At 36.5% G+C, this 21,080-nt stretch overlaps 1 protein-coding gene across 2 annotated transcripts in view; it reads right to left on the reverse strand.

The window, feature by feature from the left end:
• Window positions 1–21,080, reverse strand: part of ZC3H12B (zinc finger CCCH-type containing 12B) — a 449,943-nt gene that overhangs the window by 24,415 nt on the left and 404,448 nt on the right. For both annotated transcript variants that reach the window (XM_053891545.1, XM_053891546.1), the window contains exon 3: window positions 416–555. In XM_053891545.1, coding sequence (XP_053747520.1) covers window positions 416–555 — 140 coding nt within the window. The remainder of the gene's footprint in view (window positions 1–415; window positions 556–21,080) is intronic.

A 21,080-nucleotide genomic window follows, 5' to 3' on the forward strand; every position in this document is an offset into this window, starting at 1 on the left:
GGGGAAGGAAGGAAAAATGAGGTAAAAACAGGGAGGCAAACAATAAAAGATATCACTCTTAAATACAGAGAACAAACTGAGGATTGCTGGAGGGATGGAGGGTGGGAGGATTGGCTAAATGGGTGATGAGCATTTAGGAGAGCACTTTTTGACAAGAGCACTGGGTGTTATTTATAAGTCATGAATCACTGGGTTCTACTCCTGAAACCATTACCACACTCTGTTAACTAACTTGAAGTTAAATATATAAATTAAAATAAATGTACATTTCAAATAAAAATACACTTAATATAAGATATTTTAAATATACTTAATAAACTTATAAAATAATTACCTAAGTTGGGATCATCTTTTCCCCAAATATCTTGCTATCTTTGCCTCTGGATGGGCAGAAATGTCTTATTTGAAATAGTACCTGTAATTGGTGCATCAGGACGGGATTGTTCCTTTCTCCATGCAGGCACAAATACAGTAATATCTTTATGGCCTTTGTCTAGAAACCAGTCCACAGCAAGTTGTATTCCTCTGCAGGAGAATTCTTCTTTATTCCCATGGCTTTAGGAAGATAGAGAATGAAAAGATAAAGGATTGACAATAGGTAGCAAGGAAATACTCCAAACAGGCTTATTCTTAGCAACAATACATTAACAACAGAAATTTTATTTCTTGTTGGTGCCAAAGATGTATTTTTAAAAACATCAAATCAAGTTCTTTTTTATTCAATTATTAAAAATATTTCCATTATTATTACACCTTTCTTCAAGGCCCCAAATGTTTAATAACGACTCTCAATTTATAGCAACCTTTGTGGCTACTTTCTACCACTATTTCAATTTTCTCTCTCCTCTTTCTGTTTCTACTACCACTTTATTTTAGAAGATTAAGATATTCACAACAGAAGAGGAAAGAAGAGGTGTAACCAGAGGTTTAGATAAAGGTCATATGTAAGATTAGTTGGAGATGAGTTTTAGGCACATATATTACCTTAAAAATAACATTGACAGCAAAAATGATACACACATAAATGCTGACCAAAAATAGTTGTCACATTTAATTAAATATAATATGTTAATAAAACCCACACTCTTGAAAATGTTAAGATTTGAGAAATTCTCACAATATAATACTACAGGGAAGAAAAAAGATACAGAGTATATATAATGTAATCCCAATTTTGTAGAAGAAAGTCTATATATAAGTTTAGAAAAAATGCTAGGAAATAGACACATCAAACTATTAATAAAAAGAGTCATTCTGTGTGAGAGGATTATAAGTGCTTTATTTCTTAATCCAAATTTTTTTCAAAAAAATTAAGTATTGCTTTTATAATAGAACATGATTTAAAAACAGAAGATATTTTATTATAATTATTTGTAGGTGTAAACATTGTAAAAACTTAAAAAAGTCAAACATAAATTTATTTGATTGGTAATTTGAAGATGGAAAATTAACATATAAATTGGGAAAAGATATATTTATTGTCATTATATTAAACATTCATAGTGTACTAAATTTATGCCTTGTTTGCCTGTGGAAAATTCTAATTTCTTAGCATGGAGTCTGATGTTCTGACATATATATAAACCACACTAAATTATAGTTATTAAACAACTTGGATGGCAAAACAAATTGGCATACATTACATTACATGTACCAATTCTAGTACAATAAAGTGGATATTGCCTGTTAAGACTCATCAGCAATGAATAATCATTTTTCTAAAAGGTTAATTAAGACAATATAATGGGGTTTCTCTCTTTATATTTCTTACTTGCTCACTGGTGATCACTGAACTACAAGAGAAATTAGGTCCAATTATATTATTCCCTTTGGGTAAATTCATACATAATCTCAGAGGCCCATTAATACATACATGGCTGGACTTCCCACTGTCTTAATCACTCTTGAGGCACATGATAAAAAATATTAAATTCTTTCATTAATATTTCCAAACACTTTTTAATCATGTTTTATTCTTTAGTATGTACCATAAAGCAAACACTACTAAAAGTCAAAACACTTAAGAAAAACAAAAAAAAAAGGAAAGAAAATATATTTAAATGCCAATACACTCCAAGGTAGCCTTAGAAATAGCTACCACACTGTTTCTAAAAGTTGAACAATGGATAAATTGGGCAAGCCTATGGATCTTAAAGGGTTAATATTGGATGGATCCAGCATGAAACAGGCAGATAGGGAAGATTTCCAGATATTATTTTTCCCACTGCTATAGTGCTGGTAAATATAAGAATAACATGAACTCAGGAAAATCATCAGAATTGCCATTAGAGGGGGAATTTGGAGGAAGGGTATAGATTTCATTTCACCTAGGTTGGCAGTGCTATAAAGTGTGTCTTTCCAAACACAGTCTAAAACCAGAAATAAATACAAGAGTAATATTTTATGTTGAATATGACAATTTTATGTTTTATGCTGCCAATTTCTTTGTGTAAAAATATTTTCACTAAATAAGTCAGACAGAGAAAGACAAACGTTATATAATTTTACTTACATGTGGAATCTAAAAAGCAAAACAAATAAATACAGAAAGCAGAAATAGACCCATAAAAATACAGAGAACAAACTGGTGACTGCCAGAGGGGGAGTGGGCAAAATGGGTGAAGGGAATGGAATGTACAAGCTTCCAGTTATAGAATAAATAAGTCATGGGGATGAAAGGTATAGTATAGGGAATACAGTGAATGGTATTGTTATAGAACTGTATGGAGACAGATGGTAACTATACTTGTGGTGAGCATAGAATTGTCCAGTCACTATGATGTACACCTGAAACCAATGTAATATTGCATATCAACAATAATAAAAATAAATAAAATATTTTTCACTATGAAAAAATTGTATATCAACATATTAAACAACTTAGAAGAAATGGGTAAATTCTTAGAAATAGGATTTTGGTCCAATATCCGAAGACCCCGAATTCATCCCCTCCATAGAACACACCAAAGTACACCTATTTATAGAACAATTCCTGAACAGCCTCTGTGCAACCAAAGACAGAATGTCGAAAGAGAAGAGAAAGGGAGATGAAGACATGGTAACAAAAAGAACTACCACCCCCGACAATGCAAACAGCAGAGAAAAGGGATAGTACTAAGGGACAGAGAAAGGTTCCTCTGTCCTTGGATACAGAATAAAAGCTGTGATTTAAAAAAGCAACTATCATATAAGAGACAGCACCAGAACTCTGCCAGATGGCAGAAGAGCTGTGGGCTCTAGGTATAAAGAACTGGAGAACAACATAGTTTAGTTCCCTCTCCACCTTGAAAATGCAAACTGGAGCAGAATCCACGTGCACAGCAGTTTGTCGCCTCAGTGGCCCCCAGGTCTGCAAGCCTACATCAGTACTGGTAGCTCTGGGACACAGAAAAAAAAAAGTACAGTTTAAAAGGCCAAAGGAGCTGAGGATATGCTCTCTGAATCAGAAGAATGGGAGAATGACAGGATTTATACTCCCCCTCCACCTTAAAACAACAGATAAAAGCAAGGTCTGGTCTCCACAGCTGGCTTGCTGCCTCACTAAACCATAGCTAGGAGCCCCCACACCAGCCTTAACCATCCCACCAAGGTGGCCACAGGTGCAAAGCACTCCAGAACACTCCAGACACACATCACTTTGGCTTCAGATAGGTTTCTAGGGCATGCTTGATACAGAGTGCTATGGAACCTCCTGAGTGATGTCTGCTCCCCTGCCAGTGTGCCTTCTGAGTGAAAAAAAAAAAAACCCAGAACACCCATGCTTGCATCAGTTTTACCCAGCCCACTAGGATATCTGCTGCTCAGAACACCTTGAAGTACTCATTCCCACACTGGTCTTTGCTCCAGTTGCCTGGGTAGGGTGCCCACTGCACTGAGCACCTTGGCACACCCCAGTTTGCACCCAATTCAGCTTTAGATGTCTTACCAGGTTCCCCTCAGTGTGGAAAGTTCTAGAATAATCCAGCTTGAAATCAGTTCAGCTTCAACTCTCCTGTCAGGGCTCATGTGTGGAAGAGTCCAGGGACCACACTGGCCTGCATCCACTTTAGCCTTAGCTGTCCTGCCAGGGTTAACTTTGTGTGGAGTGCCCTAGGACGTCTTAGCCTGTACCCTGCTTTGGCTCCAGCCAGCCACCCTTTCAGGGCACCCTCTATGCAGATGGTCCTGCAACACCCCAGGTTATATCCACTTCAGCTTCAGTTATTCTGCCAAGATGGCTTCTGGGCAAAGAGCTCCAGGTCCTCTCAGCTTGCACCCATTTTAGCTTCAGCTATCCTGTCAGAGCATCCCCTGTGCATAGAGCTCAGGAACCCCCTGGCCTTCACACCACTTCTGCACAAGCCACCCCACCAATACATCTTCTGCACAGACCATTCCAGGACACCCCAGCTTGCACTCATTTAAGCTTGACCTGTCCTTCCAGGAGACCTTCACAGAAAGCCCTGGGATCTCCTGACCTGCACCCACTTCAGCTTTAGCTGTACAGCCAGGACACTTGCTGCATGGCGAGCCATGGGACCTCCCAGTCTGCACCTAATCTTAGCACCAGGAGCTTTCCAAGGCACCCTCTATGAGGAGATTTCTGGGACACTCCAGTTTACACCCACTTTAGCCTTAGCTCTACTGGCAGGACACCTAGTCCTTAAAAAGGCCGGGAACTGCACTGATCTACACTTGCTTCATCTTTAGCTGTCCTTCCAAGGTGCCCATAATGTGGAGAACTGCAGGACCTCCAACCCATGCCAGCCATGGCTTCAGCCAGTCAGCAAAATTCCCTAAGCACACATATACTACATAGGGGACAACCATACACAAGAAGATTCCTTCTCCTAAAAAAGTGGCTGTTCTGCTTAATCCATAAAAATAAACAAAAAAAGTCGAGCAAAATGGGAAGACAGAATAAGAAGCTTCAAAAGAAAGAATAAGACAAAACTTCAGAAAAAAAAAGAACTAAAATAAATGGAGGTAAACAATATACCTGATAAATAATTTAAAGTAATGATTGTAAAGACGCTTACTGAGGCTGGAGAGAAGAGTGGAAGAATCAGTGAGACATTCAAAAAAGACATAAAAATATTAAAAGGAACCAGAGTTGAAGAATACAATGACTGAAATTAAAAAAAAAAAACATAGATAAAATCAACAGTATATTAGTGGGTGCAGAAGAACTGAATAGTGACATGAAAGATAGGGAAATGGAAAGCACCCAATTAGTGGGTGCAGAAGAACGGATCAGTGACATGAAAGAGGGAAATGGAAACAGTGCTGAAAAGAAAAAAAAAAAACAAACTTAACACCAAGAATATTGTACCCAGCAGGCTTATCATTCATATTTCAAGGAGAGATAAAGAGTTCCCAGACAAACATAAGATAAAGGAGTTTATTATCACTAAACCAATCCTCACAAGAAATATTAAAGGAACTTCTTTAAATGGAGAATAAATGGCCATAATCAGACACAAGAAAATTATGAATAAAAAGATGTATATACATAAAGTATATACATTAAAAAGCATATACATAAAACATGGAGGAGGGAGTAAAAGATAAGAAAGAAAGTGTTTTTTTTTTTTTTGGAATGTGTTTGAACTGAAATGACCATCAACTTAATATAGTCTACTATATACTTAAGATGTTATATATGAACTTCATGGTAAGCACAAATCCAAAACCGATAATAGATACACAAAAAGTAAAGAGAAAGGAAGCCAAACATAACACTATAGAAAGTTACCACACAGAAAGAGAGCAGGAGAAGAAATGAACAGCAAAGAACTACAAAAACAGCCAGAAAACAAATAAAATTGCAATAAGTATATACTTATCAATAATTATGTTAGATGTAAATGGTTTAAATACTCCAATCAAAAAACATAGTGAGGCAAGAGGTATCACCAGCTAGACCCCCAAGATCTGGTCCTTACTGCCCAACTACTTGTACTCACTAACCTTTGTTTTACGTTTTACCCTAAGCTCTTCTTTCTGGCTTTTCTCCTGACTCAGGCAAATGAATCCCAAAACTACCTCCAGATGCTGTCCACTGACCTGACAAGACCTCCCATGGGCCCAGACCACTCAGACTATTTGAACTAAACCAGACTCATGCCTGTGCAGATGGACAATGGAGTGACCTCTGGAATGACCTAAAATTTCCTTCACCTTATGATAATACTAAAATCTCCACCCAAGGAAGAGCCTCATCCTTTATAAATACTCCAGTAATCAATCTGAAGACTGACAGAACAAACTCCACAACTAAAGGGAGAGAAAAGGCCACATCAAAGAAGATAAGTGCAGATGGGGTTTAGGGGAGAAAGGTATCACAGGCACTGCAGAGGGGAGGAGCAGTAGTTGCAGAGAAAGGTGAGAGAGAGTGGAGCACACAAGGAAATGCACAAGGAGGACATTTCTCCAAAGACGTTGACTGGGAAAATAAGAGGGGCTGATTTTTGTGAGTTTTTGCAACCAGTGGTGCTTAAAGACTGGAGTTTTAAAGGTGGGCTTGGCTGGGATAGAACCCTGAGGACATCATGCTGCTCCTTGAAAGAAGGCAAGGAAAACAACCAGTGGTAGGCAGCATGGAAACAGCAATCTGAAGAATGGGGCACACAGCAGGGAGATTTGTGGATCATCTTGGAGCACATCCTTGAGAGGCGCATTCAAGGAGAGGCCTCTCTGGGAACAAAGGAGCTAGCCAGCACCATTTCCCTCCCCCACTCCTCAGCATAAACACAGCCATGTAGAGGAAAGAGCACAGTGCCAACACTGGTTGCCTAACTTGTTCAGACCTAGCCTCACCCCCTGTGCTCTAGAAGGACTGCCCTTCTCAGTCAAGCTTCCCTCAGTCCCAGCTTGGCAGGCTCCTCCACATAACACTAGCACAAACCACTGCCCAGGACACATCTCTAAAGCCTGGAGTTTTAAAGGTCATCAGTTTTGGCTGAGAGCCTAGAGGGCACTGTGCTGCTCCTATTGAAAAGGCAGACAACATGGAAAAAGTGATCTGAAAAAAACTGGGCGCACAGCAGGGACATTATTCGCTCTTCTCAAAGTGCTTCCCTGTGAAGCAGCATTCACAGAGACACCTCTCCAGGGACAATAGAACTGGCTGGTGCCATTTCTCACCCTCAAACCCTCAGCTTAACACAGAGCCATCTTTGGGAAGCAGCGAAGAGCCAAAATAAGCTTCCTAACTTGCTTACTCCAAGTTCCACACCTCTGCACTCTGAGGGGACTACTCTTCTCAGTCAAGCTTGCCTTATTCCAAGCACAGAAGGTTCTTTCACCAGAAGACGATCAGAAACACCTGCCCATAGAGTCTGTAGGGCTTCAATTATGGTGGAAGTAATATTAGGTCTCATTTAAGAAGCAGACCAGAGCACACCTAGTAGAAGCTCACTATATTCTGCTCAAGGACCAAATACTGTCCACTGCGGGCAAGGAGAACCTCTGCAGACAACTGGCCTGAAGGAATAGTGCAACCAAAAATCAACTGCAGAGTGCAAACTGGTGCAGCCACTCTGTAAAACATATGGAGGTTCCTCAAAAAGTTATAAATAGAACTAACCTACAATCCAGCATTTGCACTAAGTATTTACCCAAAAAAATACAAAATTACTAATTCAAAGGGATACATGCACCTAGATGTTTATAGTAGCATTGTCTATAATTGCCAAATAATGTAAGTGGCCCAAGTGTCCATTGACTAATGAATGAGTAAAGAAGATGTGATATATATATATATATATATATATATTGCCATAAAAAAAGAATGGAAATCTTGTTATTTTCAAGGACATGGATGGGACTAGAGAGTATTAGGGTAAGCAAAATCCATAAGTCAGAGAAAAGTAGATACCATATGATTTTACAAATATGTGGAATTTAAGAAAGAAAATAAATGAGCAGAGGGGAAAAAAAGAAAGGCAAACCAAGAGACAGACTCTTAACTATAGAGAATAATCTGATAGTTACCAGGTGGGAGGTGGGGGTGGGGGGTTAAATAGGTGATGGGAATTAAGGATTCCAGTTGTTGTGATGAGCACTGGGTGTTTTATGTAAGTATTGAATTACTAAACTGCACACCTAAAACTAATATTACACTGTATCTTAACTTACTGTAATTTATATAAGAAGTTTAACAAAATGTATATTGAGGAATTAATGGAAAAGTTCCAACCCTTTAGCTGACAGCCCGTTATTTGTAGTCTTGGCAGCAGCCAATGTTTAGCAAAGTTCCCTCTTCTATTTATACTTTATTTAGAAAGCATCATGACTTTATAAGTAATAATTATTTTTTTCTATTTTAAGTATTTATAAATATGTATTATTTTACTGAGACTCAATGGTATATTGCAGAGGTATTAGGGTGGATCTGGAAAGAACTGGTTGAAAAACATGAAAGGATAGGATAAAAAGACTTGCAGCTATATCTATTTTAAAAAGGAAAGAAATCAGGAGTTAACGGGCCATAATCAAATGAAAGACTGTATTCTTGTGACTTAAATAAAATAGCTATGGGTTTGATTGGGGCAAGTCATTAAAGATTTATTTGTCTCAGTTTCTCACTTAAAAGTGGGATAACAATATTTTCTTTAAAGCTTTTTTTTTCCTGTGAGAATAAGAGAATATATACTAAGTGCTTAGTATATTGGAAATCATTACATGTATTTGTGATATCTCTGTTTATTTTAGCCAAAGAGAAAAAAAAGTTTCCTTTTTCTCTATTACAAAACTGTTGTATGTTAATACAGATTTTCTGTACATTCTTTGAGTGTATGAGGTGGTGTGTGTATATGTGAGCTAGTGTCTATGCAATGTGTCTATAGATGCTTCTGCTTTTTAATGTCATTAAAGCCACGGTTTTGTATTTTAAAAAGAAAAAATAGGGTGGAAAAATATGTTTTAAAAATTTAAAGCTGAGACCAGTATATATTCTGCCTGCAGGACACTCATCTCAGAGCTAAAGACACATACAGACTGAAAGTGAAGGGATGGAAAACATTTACGATGCAAATGAAAGAAGAAAAAAAAAACTGGAGTAGCAACACCTAAATCAGAGAAAATAGACTATTTTTACTTCATTTTACTTTAATTCTTCACACCCCCATGTTTTTTGGTATATGGTGTCATATTTTACACTTTTATTTTGTGAATCCCTTGACTGATTTTTACACAAATAGTTATTTTTACTGTTTTTGTGATTCCTGCTTTTCATATGCTCACTTATGGTCTTTCCTTTCCACTCAAAGTGTTCCCTCTAACATTTCTTGTAGGGCTGGTTTAATGGTCACAAATTCCTTTAGTTTTTGTTTGAGAAACTCTTTATCTCTTCTTCTATTTTAAATGATAGGCTTTCTGGAGAGGATATCCTTGGCTGCAGAGTTTTTCCCTTTCAGTACTTAGAATGTATCATGCTACTTCCTTCTGGCCTACAAAGATTCTGCTGAAAAATCCGCTGATATAGACTTTAAAACAAGCAACGTAATAAGGGACAAAAGAGGTAATACATAATGAAAAAGGCATCAATCCAACAAAAGGATATAACGATTATAAGTATCTATACACTGGATTGCCTAAATACATAAAGCAAAGATTAATGGAAATTAAGACAGAATAGCAGTAAAGGACTTCAGCATCCCACTTACATCAATGGATCGATCACCCAGGTATAAAAACAATAAGAAAACAGTGTCTTTGAATGACCTATTAGACATTAAGCTAGAAGTCAAGATGACTAAGGAGTACAAGGACCCTAAGCTTGCCTCATCCCTTGAACACAGCTAGATAAATATCAAATCATTCTGAATACACAATAAATAAATCTGAGGACTGAGAGAACAAACTGCACATCTATGGGGAGAAAAACAGTCATATAGTGGAAGGTAGGAGCTGCAGAGAGTTGATTTGGGGGAGAAAAGAATTGCAGGTTCTGCAAATGGGAGGGAGCTCTGATCACAGAAAGGAGAGAGAGAGAGAGAGAGAGAGAGAGAGAGAGAGAGAGAGAGAGAGAAGTGCACAGGGTATTAAAAAGAAAAACGTTTCCACAAAACCATTGAATGGGAAAAGGAGAGGGGTAGACTACCACAAGTTTTTATAAGCAGTGGAGCTCAAAATCTGAAGTTTTAGAAGTCTGTGCCATTGCTGACATCATGCCTGGTGGGCTTAGTGGTGTTCCTGTGGCGAAGGAGAGCAGAGGCCTGGGAATAGACATCATGGTCTGAGGATCCCCAGGGTCACATGGGACAAAGAGTTCCCCTTCTTGGAGTGCATTTGGAAGTGGTGGCATGGCCTCTCTGGGGACAAAATTGCAAGTGGATGCCAATGTGCTGCCCTGCTCACTAGCATAGGAACAGAGACACCCGCTGAAGGCAGAAAACATTGGTTCCAGCTTTTTGCTATACTTTATCATAAACACCAAATCACTGTGCAGTTGTGTGATGGCTTGTCTGGGACAAACTGGCACCGGCCACAGTGTGGCAAGACCCTTCCCCAGAGGATCAGCACAGGTTTGCACTGTGCTGGGATCCTAAAATTTGGAGTTTTGAAACCCAACTGTATGTCTGACATAAAGCACAGGATTACAGAATGCCTGGCAGACAGACAGCTTAGACACAGACAAGGTAAGGACAGGGATATGACAGAAGCCAGGAACAAAAGAAAGAAGGTTGTTTACTCTTCTGTGAGGGCTTCCTGAAGAGTGACTGATGCCATCTCCACTCCAGGGAGGATAGAGTGGAGTGATGTCATTTTCTCCTCCTGGCCATCAACATTTACAGACACCAGTGATCAACACAGCACTCCCCAGTAGAAGTTAGAGCTACTTGCATTGAGTTCCACCGCCTTGTGTCTTGTAGCTGTATCTCCACTAGAGCAAATCTTCCTGAGAATCAGCACAGCAGGCCCCTTCCCCAGAAGACAAGCCACAAATCCCTTGCATGTACCAAGTCTACTGATCATAGAGTGCTGCAAAACTTCAGCTCTAGGGGAAATAAGGTCTTTCTTCTTTTAACAAACCAACCAAAAAAGCCTAGTTAGAACTTACCACACAGACTTAACAGATATATTCAAAACATTTCATCCTGAAAAAGAATACAAGTGAACTTACCAAACACCTCCAACTGAAAACAAGCAGACACTGCAGAGGAATGACCAGAGAGAAGAAGCAGTCAAAATAAAACAGCAGTGTACACTCTAAAATACCTCATGAAGTACCAGGCCCAAAAGAGTATAGGAACTCTTAATAATATGGACATTACTTAGGAGTGGAAATATCACAGTCTTTCGTAACAATCACCCCAAAACACAGTGACCTAGACAAAATGACAAGACAGAGGAATTCACCCCAAAAGAAAGAACAGGAAAAATTAGTTGCCAGGGAATTAATCAAAACAGGTATAAGTAAGATAACTGAACCAGAATTTAAAACAACAACCATAAGATACTACCTGAGCTTGAGAAAAGCATAGAAGACATTAGAAAATCATTACCCCTTACTGCAGAGATAAAAGAACTAACAACTAGCCAGGCAAAAATTTAAAAAAAATGTTATAACTGAGATGTAAAACTGACTGACTGCAATGTCAACAAGGATCAATGAAGCAGAGGAATGAATCAGTGATATAGACATTAAAATTATGAAAAATAAAGAAGCTGAAAAAAAGAGGAAGAGAAAGGTATTGGTTCACAAATGTAGACTTAGAGAACTCGGGAACTCCTTAAAATGCAATAACATTTATATCACAGGAGTCTCAGAAGAAGAAGAGAGGGAAAAAGAAGCAGAAGATTAATTTGAACAAATTATAGCTGTAAACTTCCTTAATCTGGGGAAGTACACAGAAATCAAAATTCAAGAGGCAAAGAGAACTCCCATTAAGTTAAATAAAAGCTAACACACACCAAGATATATTGGAGTCAAACTCACAAAATACACAGACCAAAAAAAAAAAAAAAAAAAAAAAAAAAAAAGAATTCTGAAACAAGCAAAAGAAGTCCTTAGTCTACAAGGGAAGACAAATCAGGTTCACAGAAGATCCATCCAGAGAAACGTGGCAAGCCAAAAGGAAGTGGTAAGATATATTCAACATGCTGAATTGGGAAAAATATGCACCCAAGAATACTTTATCCAGCAAAGCTGTCATTCAGCATACAAGGTGATATAAAGAGATTCTTAGACAAACAAAAACTAAAGGAGTTCATCATCAATAAACCAGCCCAGCAGGAAATATTACAAGGGACTCTTGAGTGGAAAGAAAGACCATAGGCAGCAAAGATTGGAAAGGAACCAAGATCACCAGAAACACTAACCTAACTGGTAACACAATGGCACTAAATTTGTATCTATCAATAATCATTCTGAAATTAAATGGACTAAATACTCCAATCCAAAGATATAGGATATCAGAATGGATTAAAAAAAGAGCCATCTATATGCTGACTACAAGAGACTCATTTTAGAACTCAAGCCACCTGCAGATTGAAAGTGAGGGCATTGAGAACCACCTATCATGCTAATGAAAGTCAAAAGAAAGATGGAGTAGCCAAATTTATATCACACAAACTATATTTTAAACCAAGTACTGTAACAAAAGATGAAGAAGGGCATTATATCATAATTAAGAGACCTATCCATCAGGAAGATCTAACAAGTGTAAATATTTATGCTCCGAACTTGGGACACTCATATATATGACTCAATTAATAACAAACATAAAGAGACTCATCGATAATAATATCATAATAGTAGGGGACTTTAATACCCCACTTTCAACAATGGATAGATCATCTAAGCAGGAAATCAACAAGAAACAATGGCATTGAATGACACACTGGACCAGATAGACTTAACAGATATATTCAAAACATTTCATCCTGAAAAAGAATACATATTCTTTTCAAGAGTACATGGAACATTCACCATAATAAATCATATACTGGGTCACATATCAGGCCTAAACAAGTATAAAAAAGATTGAGATCATACCAAATATCTTTTTCAAACACAACGGTATAAAACTTGAAGTCAACCACTAGAACATATTTAGAAAGACCACAAATACGTAGAGATTAAAGTACATCTTACTAAAGAATGAATTGTTTAACCAGGAAATTACAAAGAAATTTAAAAAAATACATAGAATCAAGTGAAAATGAGAACACAACAATCCAAAACCTTTGGAATACAGTAAAGTCAGTCCTACGAGGGAAGCATATTAAAATACAAGCCTATCTCAAGAAGCAAGAAAAGTCTCAAATAAACAACCTACCCCTACACCAAGGAAGCTAGAAAAGGAACAGAAAAAAAAGCCTAAAGCCAGCAAAAGAATGGAAATAGTAAAGATGACAGCAGAAAGAAAATGATATAGAAACTAAAAAACAAACAGTAGAACATACCAATGAAAGTAAGAGCTTGTTCTTTAAAAGAATTAACAAAATTGATAACCCCTAGTTATATTTATCAAAAAGAAAAGAGAAAGAACACAATTAACTAAATTTATGAATAAAAGAGTAGAGACCACAACCAACACCATAGAAATACAAACAATCATAAGAGAATGTTATAAAAAATATATGCCAACAAACTGGGTAATCTGAAAGAAATTGATACATTCCTGGAAACATGCAAATAACCAAAACTGAAAAAGGAAGAAATAGAAAGTTTGAACAGACCCATAACCAGCAAAGAAATAGATTCAGTAATAAAAAAATCTCCCAGCAAACAAAAGTCCGGGGCCATATAGCTTTCCAGAGAAATTCTACCAGACATTTAAAGAAGAGTTAATGTCTATTCTTCTCAAACTATTCCAACAATAGGAATGGAAGAAAAACTTCCAAACTCATTCTATGAGGCCAGCATAACCTACATTCCAAACCCAAAGATTTCACTAAAAAGTTGAAATACAGGCCAATATCCTTGATGAACATGGATGCAAATATTCTCAACAAATTACTAGCAAATCAAATCCAACAGTACATTAATAGACTTACTCACCATGATCAATTGAGATTTATTCCTGGGCTTCAGGGGTGGTTCAGTATTTGTAAATCAATCAACATGAACACCACATCAACAAAAGAAAATATAAGAACTATGTGATCCTTCAATAGATGCAGAAAAAGCATTTGACAAAATACAGCACGAATTCTTTTGTTTTAATTTTTTAATTTTTATTTTTGAGAGAGACAGAGTGCAAGTTGGGGAGGGGCAAAGAGGGAGGGAGACACAGAATCTGAAGTAGGCTCCAGGCTCCAAGCTGTCAGCATAGCACCCGACACAGGGCTTGAACTCACGGACCATGAGATCATGACCTGAGCTGAAGTCGGAGGCTAAACCGACTGAACCACCCAGGTGCCCCATCAGCATCCATTATTGATAAAAACTGTCAACAAAGTAAGGATAGGTGGAACATACCACAACATCATAAAGGCCATATAGGTAACACCCACAGCTAATATCATTCTTGATGGGGAAAAACTGAGATCTTTTCCTCTATGATCAGGAACAAGACAGGGATGTCCAATCTTTTCATTACCATTTAACTGAAAGTCTTAGCTTCAGCCATTGGACAGCAAAAAGAAATAAAAGACATCAAAATCAGCAAGTAAGGATTGAAAATTTCACTATTTGCAGATGAAATGATCTTCGATGTAGAAAACCTAAAATACATGAATTTAGCAAAGACACAGGATATAAAATTAACATACAGAAATCGATTACATTTGATACGTCAATAATAAAGCAGCAGAAGGAGAAATCAAGGAATAGATCCCACTTATAATTGCACAAAAATCATAAGGCACCTAACCTAGGAATAAACCTAACCAAAGAGATAAAAGATCTGTACACTGAAAACAATAGAACACTTATGAAACAAATTGAAGAGGACACAAAGAAATGGAAAAAAAGTTCCATGCTCATGAATTAGAAGAACAAATATTGTTTTACTACCCAAAGTAATGTACAAATTTAGCACAATCCCTATCAAAATACCACCAGTATTTTCACAGAGGTAAAATAAACAAGCCTAAATTTTGTATGAAATAACAAAAGACCCCAAATAGTCAAAACAATCTTGGAAAAAAAAAGCAAAGCTGGAAGCATCATGATTCCAGACTTCAAGCTACATTACAAAGCTCTAGTCATCGAGATAGTATGGTGCTGGCCCGGAAACAGACACATAGATCTAAGGAACAGAATAGAGAACTCAGAATTGGAACTACAAATGTATGACCAACTAATCTTTGACAAAGCATGAAAGAATAGCCAATGGAAAAAAGACAGTCTTGTTAACAAATGGTGCTGGGAGAACCGGACAGCAACATGCAGAAGAATGAAACTAGACCACTTTCTTACACCATTCACAAAAATAAACTCAAAATGGATAAAGGACCTGAATATGAGACAGGAAACCATCAAAACCCTAGAGGAGAAAGCAGGAAAAAACCTCTCTGACCTCAGCCGCAGCAATTTCTTACTTGACACAGCCTGGAAATGATTCTCCAAAGGCAAGGGAATTAAAAGCAAAGATGAACTATTGAGACCTCATGAAGATAAAAAGCTTCTGCACCGCAAAGGAAACAATCAACAAAACGAAAAGACAACCAACAGAATGGGAAAAGATATTTGCAAATGACATATCGGACAAAGGGCTAGTATCCAAAATCTATAAAGAACTCACCAATCTCCACACCCGAACAACAAATAATCCAGTGAAGAAATGGGCAGAAGACATGAATAGACACTTCTCTAAAGAAGACATCCAGAGGGCCAACAGGCACATGAAAAGATGTTCAACGTCGTTCCTCATCTGGGAAATACAAATCAAAACCACACTCAGATACCACCTCACACCACCTCACACAGTGGCTAAAATGAACAAACCAGGAGACTATAGATGCTGGCGAGGATGTAGAGAAACGGGAACCCTCTTGCACTGTTGGTGGGAATGTAAACTGGTGCAACCGCTCTGGAAAATAGTGTGGAGGTTCCTCAAAAAATTAAAAATAGATCTACCCTATGACCCAGCAATAGCACTGCTAGGAATTTACCCAAGGGATACAGGAGTACTGATACATAGGGGCACTTGTACCCCAAAGTTTATAGCAGCACTTTCAACAATAGCCAAATTATGGAAAGAGCCTAAATGTCCATCAACTGATGAATGGATAAAGAAGATGTGGTCTATGTACACAATGGAATACTACTTGACAATGAGAAAAATGAAATATGGCCTTTTGTAGCAACGTGGATGGAACTGGAGAGTGTTATGCTCAGTGAAATAAGTCATACAGAAAAAGAGATACCATATGTTTTCACTCTTATATGGATATTGAGAAACTTAACAGAAGACCATGGGGGAGGGGAAGGAAAAAAAAGTTAGAGAGGGAGGGAGCCAAACTATAAGAGACTCTTAAAAACAGAAAAATCTGAGGCTTGATGGGGGGTGGGAGGGAGGGAAAGGTGGGTGATGGGCATTTATTTAACAAATTTCATATTAAAATAAATTAAAAAATAAAATTTAATATTTGTAATTTAAAAAATTAAATAAAATAAAAAATAAAAGCAGTGTATCCAAGAGCTTTTTTTAAAAAACAAACTAAATTGATTAACCCTTCGCCAGACTCACCAAGAAAAAAAGTACCCCCCAAAATGAAAACAGAAATGAGAGAGAAGTAACAACTGACATCACAGATATAAAAAAGGATTAGAATAGAATGCTACAAAAAATTACGTGTCAACAAATTGTATAATCTGGCTAAAAAAGGTACATTTCTGGAAAAATACAATCTTCCAAAACTCAACAAGGAAGAAAGAAAAAATCTGAATAGACCGATTACTGGTAAAAAAATTGAATCAGTAATATATATATATATATATATATATATATATATATATATATATAAAAGTTCAGGACCAGATCGATTTACAGGTGAATTCTACCAAACATAAAAAAAAGAAAAACAGTTAATATCTATTCTCAAACTATTCCAAAAAATAGAAGAGAAAGGAAAGCTTCCAAGTAGATTCTATGAGGCCAGCATTACCCTGATACCAAAACAAGACAAAGATATCACAAAAAAGAAAACTATAGGTTAATATTCCTGATGAACATAGATGCAAAATACCTCCCCAAAATATTAGCAAACCACATTCAATGAAACGTTAAAAACATCATTCACAACCATCAAGTGGGATTCATTGTGAAGATGCAAATCAGTCAACATGATACACCACATAAACAAAATTAAGGTTAAAAATCATATAATCATATCAGTGGGAGGAGAAGAAACATTAGACAAAATTCAACATCCATTCATCACAAAAACTCTTAGCGAAGTGGTGTACAGAGAACATACCTCAACATAAGAAATGCCATATACAGGAAACCCACAGCTAATATACTCAATGATAAAAAAAAAAAAAAACAACTGTGAGCTTTATCTCTAAGATCAGGAATAAGACAAGGATTTCCACTCTTGCCACTTTTATTCAATAGAGTATTAGAAGTCCTAGCCACATCAATCAGACAATGAACAGAAGTAAAAGGCTTCAATATTGATAAAGATGTTGAACTTTCACCATTTTCAGCTGACATGGTACTATACGTAGAAAATTTTTAAGACTCCACCAAAAAACTACTAGAAGTACTAAATGAATTAGTAAAGTTACAGGATACAAAATTAATACACAGAAATTGGTAGTGTTTGTATACACTAATAACAAAGTAGAAGAAAGAGAAACTTTACAAATAACTCCATTGACAATAGCACCAATAAAGTACCTAGGAGTAAGCCTAACCTAGGAGTAAGCTTAAGTAAGAATGGACAAAGATCCATTCTTGGAAAACTATAAAACATTGATGAAAGAAATTGAAGATGACATAAAGTAATGGAAGGACATTCCATGGAAATGGAAGGACATTTCATGTTTATGGATTGGAATAATGAATATTGTTAAAACATCCACAATACACAAAGAAACCTATGAATTCAATGCAATTCCTATCAAAATACCAACCACACTTTTCAGAAAACTAGAAGAATAATATTAAAATTTTATGGAAACACAAAAGGCCCTCAATAGCCAGAGTAATTTTGAGAACAAAACACGCTGGAGGTATCACAACTCTAGATTTCAAGATATATTACAAAGCTGTAGTAATCAAAACAGTATAGTACTGGCACAAAACGAGACACATAAATCTATGAAGAGAATAAAGAGCCCATAAATAAACCCACACTTATATGGTCAAATAATCTATGAAAAAAAGAGGTAAGAATATACAATGGGGAAAAGATAGTCTTTTCAATAAATGATACTGGGAAAACTGGACAGCTACATGTAAAAGAATGAAATTGGACCAGTTTCTAACACTGCACACAAAATAAACTCAAAAGGGATTAAAAATCTAAAACCTAAAAATGTTAGAAGAAAACACAGGTAATAATTATTCAGACATCATCTGTCAACATTTTTCTAGATATACCTCTTCAGGCAAGGGGAATGAAAGCAAAAATAAACTATTGGGATTACTTCAAAATAAAAGACTTCTTCACAGCCTGGAAATGATCAAAAAACAAAAAGGAAACCTAGTGAATTGGAGATGATATTTGCAAATGATATTTTCAATAAGGGGTTAATATCCAAGCTATATAAAGAACTTACACAGCTAGACAGCAAATAAACCAACAATCTGAGTTTTAAAAATGAACTGTGGACCAAAGTAGACATTTTTTTCCAAAAAAGACATACAGATGGCCAATAGACACATGAAAAGATGCTCAACATCATTAGTAATCAGGGAAAGGCAAATCAAAACCACAAAAAGATATCACCATATGCCTGTCAAAATGGCTAGAATAAAAAAGACAAGATATAACAAACGTTGGAAAGGATGTGGAGAAAAAGGAACCTTTGTATACTGTTGGTTGGAGTGTAAGTTGAAATATCCACTGTGAATATATATATATATATATATATATATATATATATATATATATACACACTCCTATGTTTGTTTGTTGCAGCACCACTTACAGTAGTCAAGATATGGAAGCTACTCATGTCCATTGATAGATGATTGGATAAGGATGACATATAGAGACACATATATATGATGGATAATATTATAAAACTATTAAAAAAGGTTAAGTTCATGCCATCTGTGACAACATAGATGGGTAAGTGAAATAAGTCAAACAAGGAAAGAGAAATACCACATGATTTTATTCATATGTGGAATCTAAAAACCAATTAAATGAATAAGCAAAGAAAAGGAAGAATTAGACCTTTAAATACAGAAAACCAACTGACTATTTCCAGATGGGATAAGGTGGGGTGCTGGGCAACATGGGTTAGGGGGAGTAGGAGAGTAGGAGATACAGGCTTCCAGTTATGAAATGAATAAGTCATGGGAATAAAAAGCACACTATAATAAATACAGACCAGAGTGGCTTCACTAGTTTGCATTCCCACTGGCAGTGCAAGAGGGCTCCCCTTTCTCCACATCTTGACAACATTTGTTTGTTGTGTTCTTAAATTTAGCCATTCTGACAGGTGTGAAGTGATATCTTATTGTAGTTTTCATTTGTATTTCTCTGATGATGAGTGATGTTCAGCATCTTTTCATATGTCTGGTGGCCACCTGTATATCTTCCTTAGAAAGATGTCTATTCATTTCTTCTGCTAATTTTTAAATTAGATTATTCATTTTTTTGGTGTTGAGTTTTATAAATTCTTATGTATTTTTGGTGTTGAGTTTTATAAATTCTTATGTATTTTGAATGCTAACACTTTATCAGATATGTCATTTTCAAATATCTTCTCCCATTCCTTAGGTTGCCTTTTAATTTTGTTGACTGTTCCTTTGATATGCAGAAACTTTTATTTTCATAAAGTCCCAATAGTTTATTTTTGCTTTTGTTTCCCTTTGTTCAGAAGACATCTAGAAAGAAGTTGCCACGGCTTATGTCAAAGAGTTTACTGTTGGGGCACTTGGGTGGCTCAGTGGGTTAAGTGTCTGACTGTTGATTTTTGTGCAGTTCAGGATCTCACGATTCATGGGATTTAGCCCTTCGTCAGGCTTTGTGCTGACAGCATGGAACCTGCAAGGGATTCTCTCTCTCCCTCTCTCTCACCCCTCCCTCACTCACTTATGTGTGCTGTCTCTCAAAATAAATAAATGTAAAAAAAATCCTGTCTTCTCTAGGATTTTAATGGTTTCAAGTCTCACATTTAGATCTTTCATCCAGTTCGAATTTATTTTTGTGTTTGGCGTAAGAAAGTGTAGTTTCATTCTTTTGCATGTTGTCATCCAGTTTTCCAAACACTGTTGAAAAGAGTGTTCCCCGCCCCCCACTGGATATTCCTTCTTGCTTTCTCAAAATTAACTGATCATATAGTTGTGGATTCCTTTTAGGGTTTTCTGATCTGTTCTATTGATTAATATGTCTGTTTTTGTACCAGACCCTACTGTTTTGATCACTGCAGCATTGCATATAACTTGAAGTCTGAAATTGTGATTCCTTCAGCTTGCTTTTCTTTTTCAAGTTTGCTTTGGTTATTTGGAGTCTTTTGTGGTTCAAGAGAAATTTTACGATACTTTGTTCTAGTTCTGTGCCATTGGTATGTTGACCAGGATTGCATTAAATGTGTAGATTGCTTTGTCTAGTACAGACAGTTTTCACAATATTTATTATTCCAATACATGAGCATGGACCGTCTTCAGAATAATTTTCAGAATATAGGTCTTTCACCTCTTTGGTTAGGTTTACTCCTAGGTATCTTATGGTTTGGGGTAGAATTGTAAATTGGATTGACTCCTTGATTTCTCTTTATGCTTCTTAATTATTGGTATACAGAAATGCAACAGATTTCTGTACATCAATTTTGTATCCTGCGAATTTACTGAATTTGTTTATCACTTCTAGCTGGTTTTTTTTTTTTTTTTTGGTGGAGTCTTTCGGATTTTCTATTTAGTGCAAGTAGTGAAAAATTTACTTCTTCCTTGTCAATTTGGATGCTTTCTATTTCCTTTTGTTGTCTGATTGCTGTGGCTAGGTCTTCCAGTGGTATATTTAGT

This window comes from Panthera pardus, unplaced genomic scaffold, assembly GCF_024362965.1.
Source record: "Panthera pardus isolate Hobbes unplaced genomic scaffold, ASM2436296v1 HiC_scaffold_27, whole genome shotgun sequence".
Taxonomy (NCBI): domain Eukaryota; kingdom Metazoa; phylum Chordata; class Mammalia; order Carnivora; family Felidae; genus Panthera; species Panthera pardus.